Source organism: Melospiza melodia, chromosome 27, assembly GCF_035770615.1.
Source record: "Melospiza melodia melodia isolate bMelMel2 chromosome 27, bMelMel2.pri, whole genome shotgun sequence".
Taxonomy (NCBI): Eukaryota; Metazoa; Chordata; class Aves; order Passeriformes; family Passerellidae; genus Melospiza; species Melospiza melodia.
The window spans coordinates 10431235-10446652 of NC_086220.1; the positions used below are offsets into that span (position 1 = coordinate 10431235).

At 69.5% G+C, this 15418-nt stretch overlaps 3 protein-coding genes across 5 annotated transcripts; 2 read left to right on the forward strand and 1 right to left on the reverse strand.

Annotated features, from left to right (window-relative positions):
• The first annotated feature begins 1554 nt into the window (after positions 1-1554).
• On the forward strand, positions 1555-5620 carry SYTL1 (synaptotagmin like 1). The gene is made up of 14 exons (XM_063177216.1): positions 1555-1673; positions 2017-2162; positions 2304-2403; positions 2641-2749; positions 2963-3053; positions 3164-3264; positions 3539-3658; positions 3745-3911; positions 3986-4088; positions 4184-4345; positions 4413-4491; positions 4608-4707; positions 4779-4984; positions 5090-5620. The coding sequence occupies exons 1-14, from the start codon at positions 1555-1557 to the stop codon at positions 5227-5229; spliced, it is 1743 nt and encodes a 580-aa protein (XP_063033286.1). The 3' UTR covers positions 5230-5620.
• Positions 5621-5902: 282 nt separating this feature from the next.
• CD164L2 (CD164 molecule like 2) lies at positions 5903-11356 on the reverse strand. Of its 3 annotated transcripts, none has more exons than XM_063177328.1 (6): positions 11272-11356; positions 9606-9707; positions 8705-8782; positions 8460-8525; positions 7704-7872; positions 5903-6293 (listed from the first exon to the last, which is right to left on the reverse strand). In XM_063177328.1, the coding sequence occupies exons 1-6, from the start codon at positions 11354-11356 to the stop codon at positions 6287-6289; spliced, it is 507 nt and encodes a 168-aa protein (XP_063033398.1). In that variant the 3' UTR covers positions 5903-6286. The 3 variants fall into 3 exon arrangements, with proteins under 3 accessions (XP_063033398.1, XP_063033397.1, XP_063033399.1); XM_063177327.1 differs by lacking the exon at positions 5903-6293 and adding an exon at positions 6300-7213; XM_063177329.1 differs by lacking the exons at positions 5903-6293; positions 8460-8525 and adding an exon at positions 6300-7213.
• Positions 11357-12691: 1335 nt separating this feature from the next.
• Positions 12692-15207, forward strand: GPR3 (G protein-coupled receptor 3). Its single transcript, XM_063177326.1, has 2 exons — positions 12692-12783; positions 13232-15207. The coding sequence occupies exon 2, from the start codon at positions 13403-13405 to the stop codon at positions 14390-14392; it is 990 nt and encodes a 329-aa protein (XP_063033396.1). The 5' UTR covers positions 12692-12783; positions 13232-13402; the 3' UTR covers positions 14393-15207.
• Positions 15208-15418: the final 211 nt, after the last annotated feature.

A 15418-nucleotide genomic window follows, 5' to 3' on the forward strand; every position in this document is an offset into this window, starting at 1 on the left:
GCGTTCCACGTCCCCCCTCCATCTTGTGGGGCTGCCTGCAGGGAGAAAAGGGGGGCGGGCGGGCCCCGGCTGCGGCTCGCGGGGGAGGCTGAACTGGTTTGACTGGTGCGGGGCGGGGGCCGGGGCCAGCACCCCCGGGGGCTCCGCTGCTCCTGCGCGGCTCGGTCTGGGACCCCGAGGGAACGGGGACGCGGCAGCCCCGGCTCAGGCTAAGGTGACATTTTTAGGTGGTGGCTCTGTTCCGGGGTGCGGGAACCCCCCCGTGCGCCGGCGGTAAACAGGATACGGGCGGCGGCGGCGGGGAGACAGCGGCAGCATCGCCCCCGCCCCGGGAGAGCCGGTTCGTGCCCCCGGGACCCTTCCTGACCCGGGAGAGCCGGTTCGTGCCCACTGGACCCCTCCTGACCCGGGAGAGCCGGTTCGTGCCCCCGGGACCCTTCCTGACCCGGGAGAGCCGGTTCGTGTCCTTGGGACCCCTCCTGGCCCCGGGGGGAGCTGGTTCGTGTCCCCGGGACCCCTCCTGACCCGGGCAGAGCCGGTTCGTGCCCCCGGGACCCTTCCTGACCCGGGAGAGCCGGTTCGTGTCCTTGGGACCCCTCCTGACCCGGGAGAGCCGGTTCGTGTCCTTGGGACCCCTCCTGGCCCCGGGGGGAGCTGGTTCGTGTCCTGAAACCCCTCCCGATCCCGCGGAGAGGCGGTTAGTGGCCCCGGGACCCCTCCCAGAGCCATGTCGGGGCCGGTGTCTGAGATCCCAGGGGCACCTGTGGGGCAGGGAAGGGAGCCTCGAGGAGCAGGGGACAGGCTGGGACAGGGCCACCCGTGGGGCGGGCTCAGGGTCACCTCTGGGGCTGGGACAGGGCCGCTGCTGGAGAGGGGACACCGCCGGGCTCGGCTCTGTGGGTGCCCAGAACCCGGGGCGTGCCCGGGGGGTGGTTCAGGCTGCTCCTGCCCCACGGCTGCCGCAATTTCCTGCCCTGGGTGGCTCCAGGCAGCGCTTTCCCAACGCCGGGGACAGGAAGGGCCGCGGTGAGGCAGCGCCGGGCATGGGGCAAGACCCTCTGGAGATGCGATGGGCCGGGCACGGCCTCAGCCTGGCTCGGCTCAGCCCAAGGCAGGGACAGCCGAGCCCCTTCTGCCATCTGTCCGTGTGCCCTGGCAGCCGGCGAATCCCCGGGAAAGCGGCAGGGGCAGGGCCAGCCCTGAGCAAACACGCTGGGCAAACAGCGGCCGCGGGCAGGGCCGGGCTGGCGCGGAGCCGGCAGCGGGAGGAGCGGCCCGGTGTGCCCGGGCTGCCGGTGCTCTCACCGGGCACCCCCGGCACCGGCCCGGTGTCCCCGTTCGTGGCCGGGGGTGTTCAGGGGGTGTTCAGGGGTGCGGGCTGAGCTCGCCCCCTTGTCCCTTGTCCTTGCAGCGGGATGAGCGGGGGGGGTCCCCCCCAGCTGCCCCCGGCTGTCTCTCCCGATGCTGGCGTCGCTGGTGCACGCCCGTTGCGCTGAGCCGCCCCTGGCCCCGCGCTGTCCCCGCGCTGTCCCCGCGCCGGCCCCGCCGCCCCGCATGGCGCTGCAGCCCGAGGAGCTGGACCTGAGCTTCCTGACGGAGGAGGAGCGCGGCTGCATCGCCCGCGTCCTGCAGCGGGACTGGCAGCTCCGTCGGCGGGAGGAGGGCCGCGTCAGGTGGGCGGGGGTCGGGGGCACCCTTGGGGACGGCGTGGGGTCCCTCTCGGGGTCACCTTGGGGACAGCGGGGAGCCCCAGCAGCAGCTCCCTGGCGTCTGAGAGAGCTCCCCGTTCCCAGAGCAGCCAGGCCGAGGGTCCCCTGCCCACCGGGGATGGGGTCACCTCTGAGCTCAGGGTTTGTCACACCAGCACCGGGGGTCCCACAGGCCCTGGGGAGGGGTCCTGCTGTCCCCCAGGCCCTGCTGCGGCGGCTCCATCCCCTGGGGAGGCTCTGGGGCGGTGGCAGAGGGGCCGATGGCAGTGCCAGCCTGGCGGTCCCAGTGTCCCCTCCCGCCCACCAGCAAACTCCGCAAGTCGGTGTCGGACCCGGCGCGGCTGCGGAGCCTCACCGGGGACTGGTTCAGCGACGCCCGCGCCCAGCGCCACCAGCACCCGCTGGGCTCCGACCTGGTGCGGGCCTCCATCCGCCGCAGGAGGCGGCCCCGGGGTACGCGGGGGGCGCGGGGGGCACCGGGACCGGGGGGGGACCGGGCTCGGCCCGCTGAGCTCCCCAGGACCGGGGGGGGGGACCGGGCTCGGCCCGCTGAGCTCCCCCAGCTCGGCCCGCTGAGCTCCCCGGTGTCCCCAGGAACGGGGGAGCTGGAGCGCGGCCCCAGCCTGGAGGCCATCGATGAGCCGCTGGCAGAGGACAGGGAGGATGAGGATGGTGCCTTGGAGACGGACGCGAGGTGAGGAAGGAAGGAAGGAAGGGCATCATCACCCCGCAGGTGCCCCAGGGCTGGTGGCACCTCGCTGGTGCCCACTGGGGCTGGCACGAGGGGGCTGGAGGGGCAGAGCCCCCGGTGGAGGGCACGGTGCAGTCAGGGCTGGTGTCTGCCCACGTGTCCACCCCTGCCCCCCACCATCCCAGCATCTGTCTGTCCACCATCCCACTGTCCTGCTGTCCCTCTGTCCATCTGTCCCAGTGTCTCCCACTGTCCTGGTGTCTGTCTGTCCACCATCCAGGCCAAACTCACGGTGGTCTCTTCCCGCAGTTCCCCCGCCAAGGAGGTGCAGGAGGCCACGGAGCCCCAGGTGGGTCCCTGCTGGGAGCTGAGCAGTGGGGTTCACCCGGCAGCACCCCAAGTGCCATTCCAGGGTTGTGCTGCACTTGGGGCGATGGGAAACGTCCCACAAAATGTCCCGTGGGTGTCCCTTGGGTCATCCCTCATCCAGGAACACAGAGGGGAGGCCTGGGCTGGGGGATGAGGGGGTGCCGGGGGTCCCCTCTGACCCTTTCCCTCTCAGCCCAGCCCCCCCGGCCCGGCTGTGGAGGGGAGCCCGGGGTCACAGCCCGTGCTGCAGGGTGACAGCCCCCCGAGGGAGCAGGACAGCCCAGGTGAGTGGGATGGGGTCGGTGCTGGGGCTGCTGGAGCCCCCCAGCCCTGCAGGGATCCCCCTCCTGCCGCCCCCGCCCCTTGGACCCCCGCCCACCCCTTGTCTTTGCAGGTGACACGGGGGGTCCCTCCCTGGGCCCGAGCAGCACCGAGGAGGAGGAGGAGGAGGAGGAAGAGCCAGACTCGGCACAGAGCAGCCACAGCGCTGGGCAGGTGGGATGGGGCTGGGGGACTACATGAGATTGGGGGGCTGGAGAGGGTCGTAAGGAGTTTTGGAGGGGGTATGTGGGGTTTTGGGGGTCTGGAGGTGTCTGTCTGGGGTTTTGGGGGTCTGGAGGTGTTTGTGTGCTGTTTTGGGGACCCGGGGGGACTGGACAAAGCCAGCACAGCATGAGCTGCACCCAAGCACCAGGCCCTGCTGGGAGCTGGCTGTCCTCAGTGGGTCTGGGGGCCCAAGGGGGATGCTGACCCCTCTTTGCATTTCCAGAGACCAGAGACCCCCCAGACGGATCAGACGCCCCCAGACCCACTGGCCCCACCGAACGGCCACACGCCCCCGAGGCTGCTGAGCAGCTGCTCCTCTGTGTCCAGCCTCAGCTCCTCCACGGTACCGGGACAGGGATGGGACTGGGCTTTGGGCCGGTGCGGGGCGGGCGGGGGCCACCTCCCCATCGCCCCTCGCTCTTTCCGCAGCTGAGCGGGAGCCTGATGAGCCTGTACAGCGAGGGGGAGCTGGGCCGGGTGCCCGTGCGGGGCTGCGTGCAGTTCTCCCTGCGCTACCAGGCGGCCGAGAAGGAGCTGCAGGTGCACGTCCTGCGCTGCCGCCAGCTGGCCGAGGCCAAGAAGCAGCGCTCGGACCCGTGAGTGCCCCCGCCCCGCGGCGCTGCCCAGGGAGCCCCCGGCCCAGCGCCCCCAGCCCCTTTCTCGGCCCCAGGTACATCAAGACCTACCTGCTGCCCGACAAGTCCAACCGCAGCAAACGCAAGACCGCCGTGAGGAAGAGGAGCTTGGACCCCGTCTTCAACGAGACCCTCAAGGTTCCTGGCCCTCCTTGGGGTGGGCTGGGGGGTCCCCAGGCTCAGACCGGGTGGGTGGGGATGGGCAACCTCACCCCGTGTGCCCTCCCCGCCAGTACAAGCTGGAGAAGAGGGACCTGCAGGGCCGGACCCTGAACCTGTCCGTGTGGCACCACGACAGCCTGGGCAGGAACCTCTTCCTGGGCGAGGTGGAGGTGGCGCTGGGCACCTGGGACTGGGCCAACACGCGGCCCGAGTGGTTCAGCCTGCAGCCACGGGTGAGCCGCCCCCCTCCCGAGCCTCCCATGGGCACAGTGCCCCCGTAACCCCCCCTGTGCCCCTCAGATGCCCATCCCCTCGGACGGGCTGGCCAGCCGTGGCAGCCTCAACCTGGCACTCAAGTTCATCCCTGCTGGCTCGGAAGGTGAGCGGGGCCCGTGGGCAGCCGGGGGGTGGCATGGCACAGCACGCCATGGCACGGCATGGCATGGCACGGCATGGCATGGCACGGCACGGTGCCCCTGACCCCTCTGCCCACAGGAGCGGGGATGCCGCCCACGGGCGAGCTGCACATCTGGGTGAAGGATGCTCAGGGCCTCATCCCGCTGCAGAGCGGCACCGTGGACGCCTTCGTGCAGTGGTAAGGGTGGCGGTGACACTGGGGACGCCCGGGGGCGGCTGGGGCGCCCCCTGACCCCCGTGTCCCCCCAGCTACGTGCTGCCCGACGACAGCAAGGCCAGCCGGCAGAAGACGCGGGTGGTGAAGCGCAGCCTGAACCCCCTCTTCAACCACACCATGGTGTACGACGGCTTCCAGGCCAGGGACCTGGCCGAGGCCTGCGCCGAGTTCACCCTCTGGCACCACGAGGCCTTCTCCAAACGGCAGCTGGGCGGCATCCGCCTCAGCCTGGGCACCGGTGAGAGCAGGGGCTGTCCCCGGGCTGTCCCCGGGCTGTCCCCAGGCTGTCCCCAGCCCCCAGTTTGTCCCCAGCCCCGGCGCTGACGCGCTCCTCTCCCCGCAGGCAGCAGCTACGGGCTGCCCGTGGGCTGGATGGACTCCACGGCCGAGGAGCAGAGCGTGTGGCAGCAGCTGCTGCAGCAGCCCCGGCGCTGGGTGGAGGCGCTGCTGCCCCTGCGCACCGACCTGGTGCCCCGCGGGTAGCCCCCAGACCCACGGAGCGCCGGGGCCGTGGGACTGCGGGGTCCGGGCGGGCTGGGGTCTGTGCCCTCCCTCAGCAGCAATGAAGGGGCACCAGAGGGCACAGCTGGCGGCTGTTCATTGCTGTGGGCACCTCTGGCGGCTGTTCATTGCCCTGGCCAGCATCCCCTGCCTTCTCCCTCCGCTGTGGGGCTGGAGCTGCTGCGCCCCACTGCTCCCGGTGTGGGGCTGGAGGTGTCTGTATGGGGTTTGGGGCACCTGGGGGGACTGGAGTCACGCACTCATCCTCACAGAACAAACCCCTCTCTCAAACTTCTCCACATCCCTGGGGTACTTTAACCCTTTAATCCACTGCCTAAGCATAACTAATTTCCTCAACGGAGGACAAAACTTTGCCTCTCTCCTGACTGACCTTTCCTTCCACGCCCGTCCCTCCAGCCCCGGGGGCACGGGGGCCCTGCTCTGCCAGGGTGCCCCATTCCGTACTGGGGTGCCCCACACCGGGCTGCCCCATCCCCTGGGACCCCACACCGGTTCCCAGTCGCTGGGGGGACTGGAGTCACTTGGGACCACCCCCCAATCCCACCCTGTGGCAGAGCAGCCAAATCCACAAAGGCGTTTTTGCTGTCCCAGGCCTGCTGGGGCTGCGGGGTGACAATGACACGGACACCAGAAATTACAGGAAAATCCTTTATTGGTTTCTGTGCCCCTGGCATGGGGCTGGGGTCCCAAAGGGTCCCCTGGTGCCCCCCGTGGCCGTGTGCCCTGGTCCCTGGGTGCCCTGGCAAGCACAGGGTGGGGGCCCAAGGAGGGATTCAGGGCTGGAGGGGCCCCCGGCCCAGCGGCACCCCTGGGAGCAGCCGGGGGGGCCCAGACCCCCGGAGCACCCCCAGGCACCGTGCAGGGGGGTCGGGGGGTGCCTGTCCCCCCCCGGCTCCTGGCCTTGCATAGTCGTGGTGGGGGGCTGTGTGGGGTTGCAGCCCCCTGGCCGCGGGCAGGGGGACGCCAGCGGTGGCCTCTTCACTGGGGGCCCAGGACAGCGACCCCAGCCCGGGGGGGCTCAGATCCTGGGGGTTGGACAGAGAGGAGACGTAGCAGCAAAGGGGCTCCACCCTGGGGGTCCCGGCCCCTCACAGCCCCAGGGGGGGTTTGGGGTGTCCCACCCGCGCCAAGGGGGAGGGTTGGACTGCACTGGAGGGAGGAGGGGTCCCCTGCACCCCCCAGACACAGCACAGACACCGCTTGGAGGGAGGGGGGGTCCCCTGCACCCCTCCCCACCACAGTAACCCCCGGACACAGCACAGACACCGCCTGGCAGAGTTTAATGGGGCAGCCCGAGCTACAGTGTCACCCCACAGCACACGGCACGCACCCCCTCCCCAAAACAGCACACAGAGAGGGTGGGGGAGAGGGACCCCCGAGCCCCCCAGAGCACACAGAGGCACAGCAAAGCACACAGCAAGGCCCTGGCTCCGCTCCCCGGCCGGGCACGGGGGATCCGGGCAGGGCTGGGAGCTCCGGCCAAAATCCTGCAGGGAGAAGCACCCGGGAGCCCCGAGGGGACCCCCAGCCCCATGAGCCTCGAGGCTGTGGGGAGGCAGGGGGTGCTGAGAGTGGGAGGGGGCTGCTGGGGCCAGACTGGGGGGGCCAGACTGGGAGCCCTGCGGTTCCCGTGCTCGCAGGGAGGCTCAGGGTGGGGCTGGGGGCACTGGGGGTACTGGGGCACCTCACCCCAGGGGCAGAAGGGGCTCTATGGGGCTGCCCCCGAGGGGCTCCATGCCACAAAGGGGGCCAGGGGGAACCCCCTTCCCTTCCCCCCCTAACAACCGACAGGAAACAGCAAAACCAGTTGGGAAACGCCGTCATGCAAACCAGCAGGGAGGGCCCCGTCCCCCGTGCCCGGGAGGGCGAGGCAGGGGTGAAGCTCTGGGGATGATGGGGTGGGGGCACCCCCTCCCCTCTGGCCAGCACCTACTGGTTGTCCTCTCTGCAGCGTGGAAGGAAAGAGAGAGGGGGCACGGCCCCACATCAGACACAGCGACCCTGGCACGAGGGGACAGCACCGAGACCCCCTGGCAGTGCCCAGGGACACATCTGGCACATCTGGGACCCCTCTGGCTGCTCCAGGGACACATCTGGGACCCTCCCAGCCCTGGGGGGGCTCAGAGCCAGGACCCAGACAGACAGACAGACAGGCAGAGGGGGCAGGACAGTTGGACAAGGGGACAGGCAGGGGGATGTGAACCCTCCATCTCCCAAACCATCCCCTGAAGCGTGGGGACAGACTGGCACAAAGAGCCACGGGACAGAGGGACAGAGGGACACGGGACACAGCACAGTGGGGACACAGGACAATCGGACACAGGACAGAGGGGACACAGACACTCCCCAGGTGACCCAGTCCTGACTGCAGGGATGGCTTGGCCCGGGTCCCCTCCCTCCCTCCTGAATCCCGGGAAGCTTGGGGGAGCCCTTACAGCGTTTGGTAGGTGCTGTCCTTGGACTTGATGAACTTGAAGAGGAAGAAGGCGACGGCCTGCAGGCACAGCACCAGCACCATGCCCCCGATGAAGCTGGCCGTGTCAAAGCCGGGCGCGTGGAACTCGGGGCTGCCCGTCAGCGGGGCACTCGTGGTGGTGGTGGTCCCTGGTGCCAGGGAAAACTGGGGTTCGGGCAGCCGTGGGGGCTGCTGGCACCCCTGACACCAAAGAGAGGGGATTTGGGGTGCCAGGGGTCCTGAGGGAACCGTGGCTGCTCAGGGAGGGATGGCAGCTCCCACCTCGGGCCTGGGGTGTCCCCACCAATCCGAGGCTGCTGGGATGGGCTCAGCCCCGTGCCAGAGCAGCTGGAGCTGCGGGAAAGGAGCCAGCAGCAAGAAGATCCCGGTGGATCAATAATTCAGCAGGCCCCAGGCTCTGGTTTCCTGCTGTGCTCTCCAGTTCCCCCTTACTGGAAGAGGCTCCTGCTCCACTCCCAGCCAAGGTAGCTGGCAATTCCCAGCAAGGCTGGGGTCAGGGCTTGTTCCTGATGGGTGCCATGAGTGCAGAGAGAGGGGAAAGGGACAGGGCTGTGACAGGGACAGCGGGGACATCCCTTGGCCCAGCACTGAGTCAGCTCCGCTCATCCCTCCCAAAGGGACGTGAGCTAGAGAGGGAAGAGCCTTGCTGGGACAAGTCCCTGGGGCACCCAGGACCCCAGCCCACGGCCTCCCACCCCTCCCCAGAGCCACTCACTCGTGGGGTGTGTCACTGGCTCCTTGCTATGGGACCGTGGAGGCTCCTCCGTGTGGGACTTCAGTGCTGGAGAAGGCAGGGACGGAGGGCAGGGGCTAAAGGGGTGTCAGGGGACATTGCCCCGCAGCCCTGCAGCCATCCCCTCCTTCCCATGGTGGGATTTCCCCCCCGTGGCCCCCGCAGCAGCAGCAGCAGCAGCTCTGTCCCCAGGCCAGAGGGTCTGGGGGCTTTGGGCTCGGGGTTACCTCGGCACAGGGCGCTGCTGTTGTAGAGAGCACAGGTCCCCTGCACTGCTGAGCCTCTCTGCACGCAGCTCCCCGCTCCTGGGGAAAGGAGCAGAGCTCTCAGGGATCCCAGGCAGGGCAGCCAGCCCTGCCCAGGCACCCGAGGGCTTGGGAGGAGGGGGTTTCATTCCTGGGCTGGGTATCCCCTGGGGGTCAGGGGGCTCAGAGCTGCACCCCGCAGGGCAGAGCCCCAGGCAGGGCCTTTGGGAGCAGCTGAGATGGGGAGAGCAGCTGGGACGGGGCACCCAAGGGTGCTGGGAGCCACCACCCCGGGCACTGGGGCTGGGGAGGGCTGGTGGGAGCCCCTCTCTGTGCCCACCCAGCCGAGACCCTCACCTGGCTCCCTGGGTGTCCCCAGCCCCTCACTGGCTTCTTGGGTGTCCCCAGCCCCTCACCTGGCTCTTCGGGGGTCCCCAGCCCCCCAGTGGCTCCCTGGGTGTCCCCAGCCCCTCAGTGGCTCCTTGGGGGTCCCCAGCCCCTCACCTGGCTCCTCAGGGGTCCCCAGCCCCTCACCTGGCTCCCCGGGGGTCCCCAGCCCTCACCTGGCTCCTCGGGAGTCCCCAGCCCCCCAGTGGCTCCCTGGGTGTCCCCAGCCCCTCAGTGGCTCCTTGGGGGTCCCCAGCCCCTCACCTGGCTCCTCAGGGGTCCCCAGCCCCCCAGTGGCTCCCTGGGTGTCCCCAGCCCCTCAGTGGCTCCTTGGGGGTCCCCAGCCCCTCACTGGCTCTTTGGGGGTCCCCAGCCCCTCACTGGCTCCCTGGGTGTCCCCAGCCCCTCAGTGGCTCCCTGGGGGTCCCCAGCCCTCACCTGGCTCCTCGGGGGTCCCCAGCCCCTCAATGGCTCCCCGGGGGTCCCCAGCCCTCACCTGGCTCCTCGGGGGTCCCGCAGCCCGCCCAGACGCAGCCGGTGCCGTTGTGGGGGTGCCCAGCTGTGCACAGCTCGCAGGAGCTCAGCTGGCCGCACTCTCCTGCCAAAGCCGGGGAGGGGCCGTGAGGGCAGCGCCAGCACCCAGGAGGGGGCTGCACCCCCAGCCCCAATTCTGGTGGGGCAGCAGGAGGGAGGAGGGCACATCCCATAGCACCAAACCCGTCCCCGTGGGGTGTTTGTAGCATCACCAGCCCTCCAGCGAGGGGACGGCCCCAGCTGCAGCTCCCACCCAGCTCACACAGGGCCCCCCCGTCACCCACAGCGCAGGAAACTCCCCCGGCGTGGGGATCTGGGGTCCTTGGTGGAGGCTGGAACGAGAGCAGCCGCAGCTCCAGCCCGGCCGGGGTTACCCGGGCAGCGTCCCCGCTCTGGCCGCCCCGGCCCTCCCGCGGGACCCCCGTTCCCGGCCCGGTGAGTCACCGGTGTGTGCGGAGCCGCTCTTCCCCCACCCGCGCTCATCATTAATTTACAGCGCTGGCTGCGCAGGGAGGCTGCGGGAGCCCTGCCCGCACCGCGGCCCGCGCTGCCCATCCCGGCAACGGGCCCGGGGCCGCTCCCCGCGCTGGGTGCCCCGGGATCGCCGGGCAAACCCTCCGGCAGGGCACGCCGGAGCGGGCACCGGGAACGGAGCGGGCACCGGGAACGGAGCGGGCACAGGGAATGGAGCGGGCACTGGGAATGGAGCGGGCACCGGGAACGGAGCGGGCACTGGGAACGGAGCGGGCACCGGGAACGGAGCGGGCACTGGGAACGGAGCGGGCGCAGGGAACGGAGTGGGCGCAGGGCACCGTGCCGGCAGCGCTCCCCTTTGGGGCCACCGCTGCAGCCCCCCAGCTGTTAGGGCTCCCCAGACCCCTGCGCGGCTGGCAGGAAAGCCCCTTCCCCTCCTTGCCAGGGAAAGCCGAGGGGGCGCAAGGCGCGGGAAGCGGAGATGCTGCGGCCCCATTGCCATGGCTACGGGAGGGGGGTGGGCACGCCGCTGGCCCCCCCTCCGGCATTCGGAGACCTGCCGGGAGCCAATGGGAAAGTAGGACTTTGTTCGCAAGGCTTTGGGCAGGTTTATAATTTATTTTTATCGCGGCAGGCGCAGGAACAGACGTGTGAGCGCAGCGCCGTCAGCTCCCGCTCCTGCCGCCAGGTGTGGGGACGGAGGGAGGGGGCGGCCCAGGGCACCCCCCGCCCCCAGGGGCGCTCCGGGAACACGCGTGGGACAGGCCAGGGTGGAAACGTCTGCCTGCAGCAGCCGGGGCTGGGAGCGGGGAGCAGGAGGAAGCCCGGGGTTTGCATAATTAATGCCCGGAGTTGCAGCGCCTCGGGAAGGAGGGGACGCTCCGCTCGCGTCTCCCCGCCACGAGGTCCCCACACTTTTTGGGGAGGACTGGGGCCCTGCTCGGCGCTCATCCCGCGCACCCCCCTGGCCCTCGGGGGTCCCAGCCCGGAGCACGGACGGCAGCGGGGCTGGGGTCCCGCTCCCCCAAACCGAGCCCGGGCGACCGAGTTCCGTGGGGGCGAGGGAACCCCTGGGACAAACCAACCCCCACGGAAAAGTTGGGCTGCCCCGGAGCTGCCGAGGCCCGCGCTCCCCTCCCCGGCCCCGGCCGTACCTGCGCGGGTGGGAGCGGGTCCGTGCGCGCACAGCAGCGCGCACAGGAGCGCGCAGCGCAGCGCCGCGGGGCCCGGCGGGGCCATGGCCCGGCCCGGCTCGGCTCGGCCCGGCGCGGCACGGTCCCGGCGGATCTCCCGGGAGAGCGGAGCGCAGCAGATGCGCGCCCGCGGGAGGCGGCCCCGGCGGCGCGGGGGAGGGGGGGCGGCCCCGCCTCGGCCCGCCCCGCCCCGCCCCGGCGGGCCCGGCCCGGGCTGGGGGGGCTCTCACGGGGTGCGAACCCCCCATGGCACCCACCGAGCACCCACCCACCGAGCCACCGAGCACCCGGGAGAGCCGGGGCTGCCCGGACTGCACACCTGTACACAACCTGTACACACCTGTACACTCTGTGCACACCTGTACACAACCTGCACACACCTGCACCCCCTGTGCACACCTGTGCACACCTGTACGCACCTGTACACATCTATACCCCCTGTGCACACCTGTACACGCTGTGTACACTGCACACACACGGCACACCTGCCCATCCTGCACGCCCTGTACACACCTGCCCGCTCCGTGCGCCTGCAGCCGGCCTGTGCCCAGCGCCCCGCACACCCCGCACTCCCTGCCCGCTCCGGGCCCGTGCCCGGGACGCTCCGGTCCCTGCCCGGGCTCCGAGGGGTCCCAGCAGAGCCTCAGCCGGTCCGGGCTCCCCGGGACCCCCTCTCTCCTCGGCGGGGACAGATCCCCGGCTTCGAGGAACCGGCGCGGGGGAAGAGTCTGGAGGAGCGCAGCCCTGTCCTTCCTCCTCTCCTCCTCCTCCTCCTCCCCGGGGGCAGAGCTCCCGCAGCCCCCCCGGCCGCGCGTTCCCGCTCCTCTGGACCCCGAATTATTCAGCTCGGCTGTGGGAACGTCCCACGGGGACGCACCGGGAGGGGAGGGCGCAGCGCAGCCCCGGCCGTGCGGGGGAAGGACGGGCCCCGTCCTCGACCACCCCGCACCCCCAGCTCGGGGCCGCCCCCTCCAGCGGAGCCCCCAAACCTCCGCATTGCGGGGGGAGAGAGGGCCGGGGCAGCCCCGTGCCCCGCTCCTTCCCGGCAGCACGGCGGTGACCGGGGCTGGGGGGTCCCTCTGGGTGGGGGGGTCCCTCTGGGTGGGCGTCCCTCTGGGCTGGGGGTCCCTCTGGGCTCGGGGGTCCCTCTGGGGTCCAGGGGTCCCTCTGGGCTCGGGGGTCCCTCTGGGGTCCAGGAGTCCCTCGGGGCTCGGGGGCGGCGGGCGGGGGCGGGCGCGGGGTTGGGGGGGGGGGTGTGTGTGCGCTGTTTTTTATGAATGAGCGGCGATTACTATGCGTCTCGCGCGCTCCCGCGCAGCCCGCGCGGGCGCTGATTGGCTCCGCGGCGGCATTGACGTCACGGCGGGGCCGGGGGCCGTGAGTCACCCGCGCCGGCCCCCCCGGCCCCGCTCGGTCCGGGCGCTATAACCCGGCGGCGCCCATGGCACCGGGCAGCGCCGCGCAGCCCCGCAGGTGAGTGCCGGGCACCGGAGGCACCCGCGGCACCCGCGGCACCGGCGGAGGGGGGCCCGCTCTGGCGGAGCGCCGAGCACGGGGAGGGTGGCGAGGGGCGGCCGTGCTGCCCGCCCGGGGAGGGGGAGAGCCCCAGGGTAAGGAGGGATGCCATGGTGGGGATGGATGGGGGTGTCTGCTCCCGCGGGGTGATGGTCGGGGGGCAGGAGCACCCCTTTACCCGCTGCTGGAGATCGCCTCACTTTGGCGTTTTCCTCTGCCAGTCCTGCTTCTCTGGATTTACCCATCAAAATCATGCAGTGCCCATGCCCCGGCAGCTAAGGCAGGCATGAGCACGGGTGGTGTGTGTGTGTGTGTGTGTGCATGTCTGTATGTGTGTGTTCCCTCCCCTTTATTCACCTATTTATTTTATTCACCTATTTATTTATTTCTAAACCATCTTATCCAGAAAAATCCCCTCGGAGCAAACAGTGAGCACGCCCTCAACCTCCACTGCTCTGCCCACCCTCCTGAGGACAACTTTTAGGGGGCAGGCAGTGCTGTCCCATCCAGGTGGCACAGGGACAGCTCGTGGACAGCAGCTGCTGGGGGCTGCTCTTGCAGGCCCCCCTCTGCCACCATGATGGAGAAAGGGCCCCCCAACTCCAGCGAAGGCCAGCAGGGCTGGTTCTCAGCCAGGAACGGCAGCGGCAGCTCCTTGGATCTGGAGTCTGTGGTGCAGCCCCTCGCCTTGAACCCGTGGGACGTTGTCCTCTGCATCTCGGGGACCATCATCTCCTGTGAGAACGCCATCGTGGTGGTGGTCATCTTCTACAGCCCGGCCTTCCGTGCCCCCATGTTCCTCCTGATCGGCAGCCTGGCCACCGCCGACCTGCTGGCGGGCGTGGGGCTGATGCTGCACTTTGCCTTCGTGTACTTCATCCCGTCCGAGGCCGTCAGCCTCCTCACCGTGGGGCTGCTGGTCAGCTCCTTCACGGCCAGCGTCTGCAGCCTGCTGGCCATCACCATCGACCGCTACCTGTCCCTCTACAACGCCCTGACCTACTGCTCGGAGAGGACGGTCACCAGGACCCACGTCATGCTGCTGCTCACCTGGGGAGCCTCCATCAGCCACGGGCTGCTGCCCGTGCTGGGCTGGAACTGCCTGCAGGAGCCGTCGGCCTGCAGCGCGGCCAGGCCGCTGACCAGGAGCCACCTGGCGCTGCTGTCGGCCTCGGTGCTGGCGGTGCTGGCGGCGATGCTGCAGCTGTACGTGCAGATCTGCCGCATCGTGTGCCGGCACGCGCACCAGATCGCCGTGCAGAGGCACTTCTTGGCCGGCTCCCACTACGGCGCCAGCTCGCGCAAGGGCATCGCCACGCCGGCCGTGATCCTGGGCACGCTGGCGTCCTGCTGGCTGCCCTTCGCCCTCTTCGGGCTGCTGGGGGAGCGCGGCTCCGCGGCGCTCTGCGCCCACGCCGCGCTGCTCCCCGCCGCCTACAACTCGCTGCTGAACCCCGTCATCTACGCCTTCAGGAACCGCGAGATCCAGAAGGTGCTGTGGGCCGCCTGCTGCGGCTGCGTGTCCCCCTCGCCGCCCTTCCGCTCCCGCTCCCCCAGCGACGTCTGACCCCAGCCCTCGCTCACCTTCACCTCATCGCAGTCGGGGGTTTGCTCTCATCTCCCCTTTTCATGCAGGAGCTCTTGGAAACAAGCAGCTCTTCCCAGCCTCGACCTCTTTGGGCACAACACCTTCTTCTCCTCTATTTTTCCACTTTTTGAATAGAGACAAAGACGTATTTTTTATCCATAATATAATCTATATTTATGTGTCAGAGAGAGGGGGCCGATCCTCATATTTTCTTTAAAACTATTTATGATGCTTTATTTTTTTAAGGGTGGGGAAACGCCAGGAAGGTTCACCCCCTCTTGTTGTTTTTACAACCTTGTTATTTACCTCAGATAGTCAAAATATATTTTACACATTTGGGGAAGGGGAGGAGAGACTCGTTGCCAGAGGAGGAGGGACTCAACCCCCTCCCCCCTTCTCCCAGCCGTCCATTTATTTATTTATTGGTATTTGAATTATTATTTAATTCGATTTCCATGCCTCCCTCCCGTGCCCAGCGCTGGGCCCTGCTGCCCTCTAGTGCTCGCTGCCTTCAGGAGGGGGGGGCTGCCCGAGCCTCTGCACCCCCAAACCCACAATTTTGGGGTCCTCTGTGTGCTGCCACCCCCCTCACGGCACCCGGGGCCCCCCTGCCAAAGCCTTTCTTTGCACTGGGGTTGGATTTGCACATTTCTGGGGAGATGGATGTGAAAAGCCCCTTGTGAAGGGTACCCCTGGGCATGGGGACCCCTCGGGATGGGGACCCCTCGGTGGGTCAGGGTCGGGGGACCGTTCTTGTTTACAACTCTGGTAGGGGAATAAATTAATTTGTGGTACGAGGCGCGGCTGTTTGATGCTGGGGAGGGGGTGGGTCGGTGTTTCCCGAGGGGCAGAGCAGGGGGAGGTTCCCGAGCGCCACCGGGGCCATCCCCTGCTCCGTTTCCCTGCTCCCGGATGAGAGATGCCGAGTGACAGCGCTTCCCGCTCCCATCACATCCTGTTAGCAGGAGCTGGCCCGGGGGGAGCAGCGCGGATGGCCCTGACCAT

Excerpts from the sequence above, each read along its gene's own strand:
- SYTL1 (XM_063177216.1), top strand. The coding sequence starts at position 1,555 with ATGGCGCTGCAGCCCGAGGAGCTGGACCTGAGCTTCCTGACGGAGGAG. Across the intron at positions 3,265-3,538 it reads GCAGCCACAGCGCTGGGCAG|AGACCAGAGACCCCCCAGAC; the intron begins GTGGGATGGGGC and ends TTGCATTTCCAG. Across the intron at positions 3,912-3,985 it reads AAGAAGCAGCGCTCGGACCC|GTACATCAAGACCTACCTGC; the intron begins GTGAGTGCCCCC and ends TCTCGGCCCCAG.
- CD164L2 (XM_063177327.1), bottom strand. The coding sequence starts at position 11,356 with ATGGCCCCGCCGGGCCCCGCGGCGCTGCGCTGCGCGCTCCTGTGCGCG. Across the intron at positions 8,526-8,704 it reads CAGCAGCGCCCTGTGCCGAG|CACTGAAGTCCCACACGGAG; the intron begins GTAACCCCGAGC and ends TGCCTTCTCCAG. Across the intron at positions 7,873-8,459 it reads GCCAGTGACACACCCCACGA|GGACCACCACCACCACGAGT; the intron begins GTGAGTGGCTCT and ends CCCTGGCACCAG.
- GPR3 (XM_063177326.1), top strand. The coding sequence starts at position 13,403 with ATGATGGAGAAAGGGCCCCCCAACTCCAGCGAAGGCCAGCAGGGCTGG.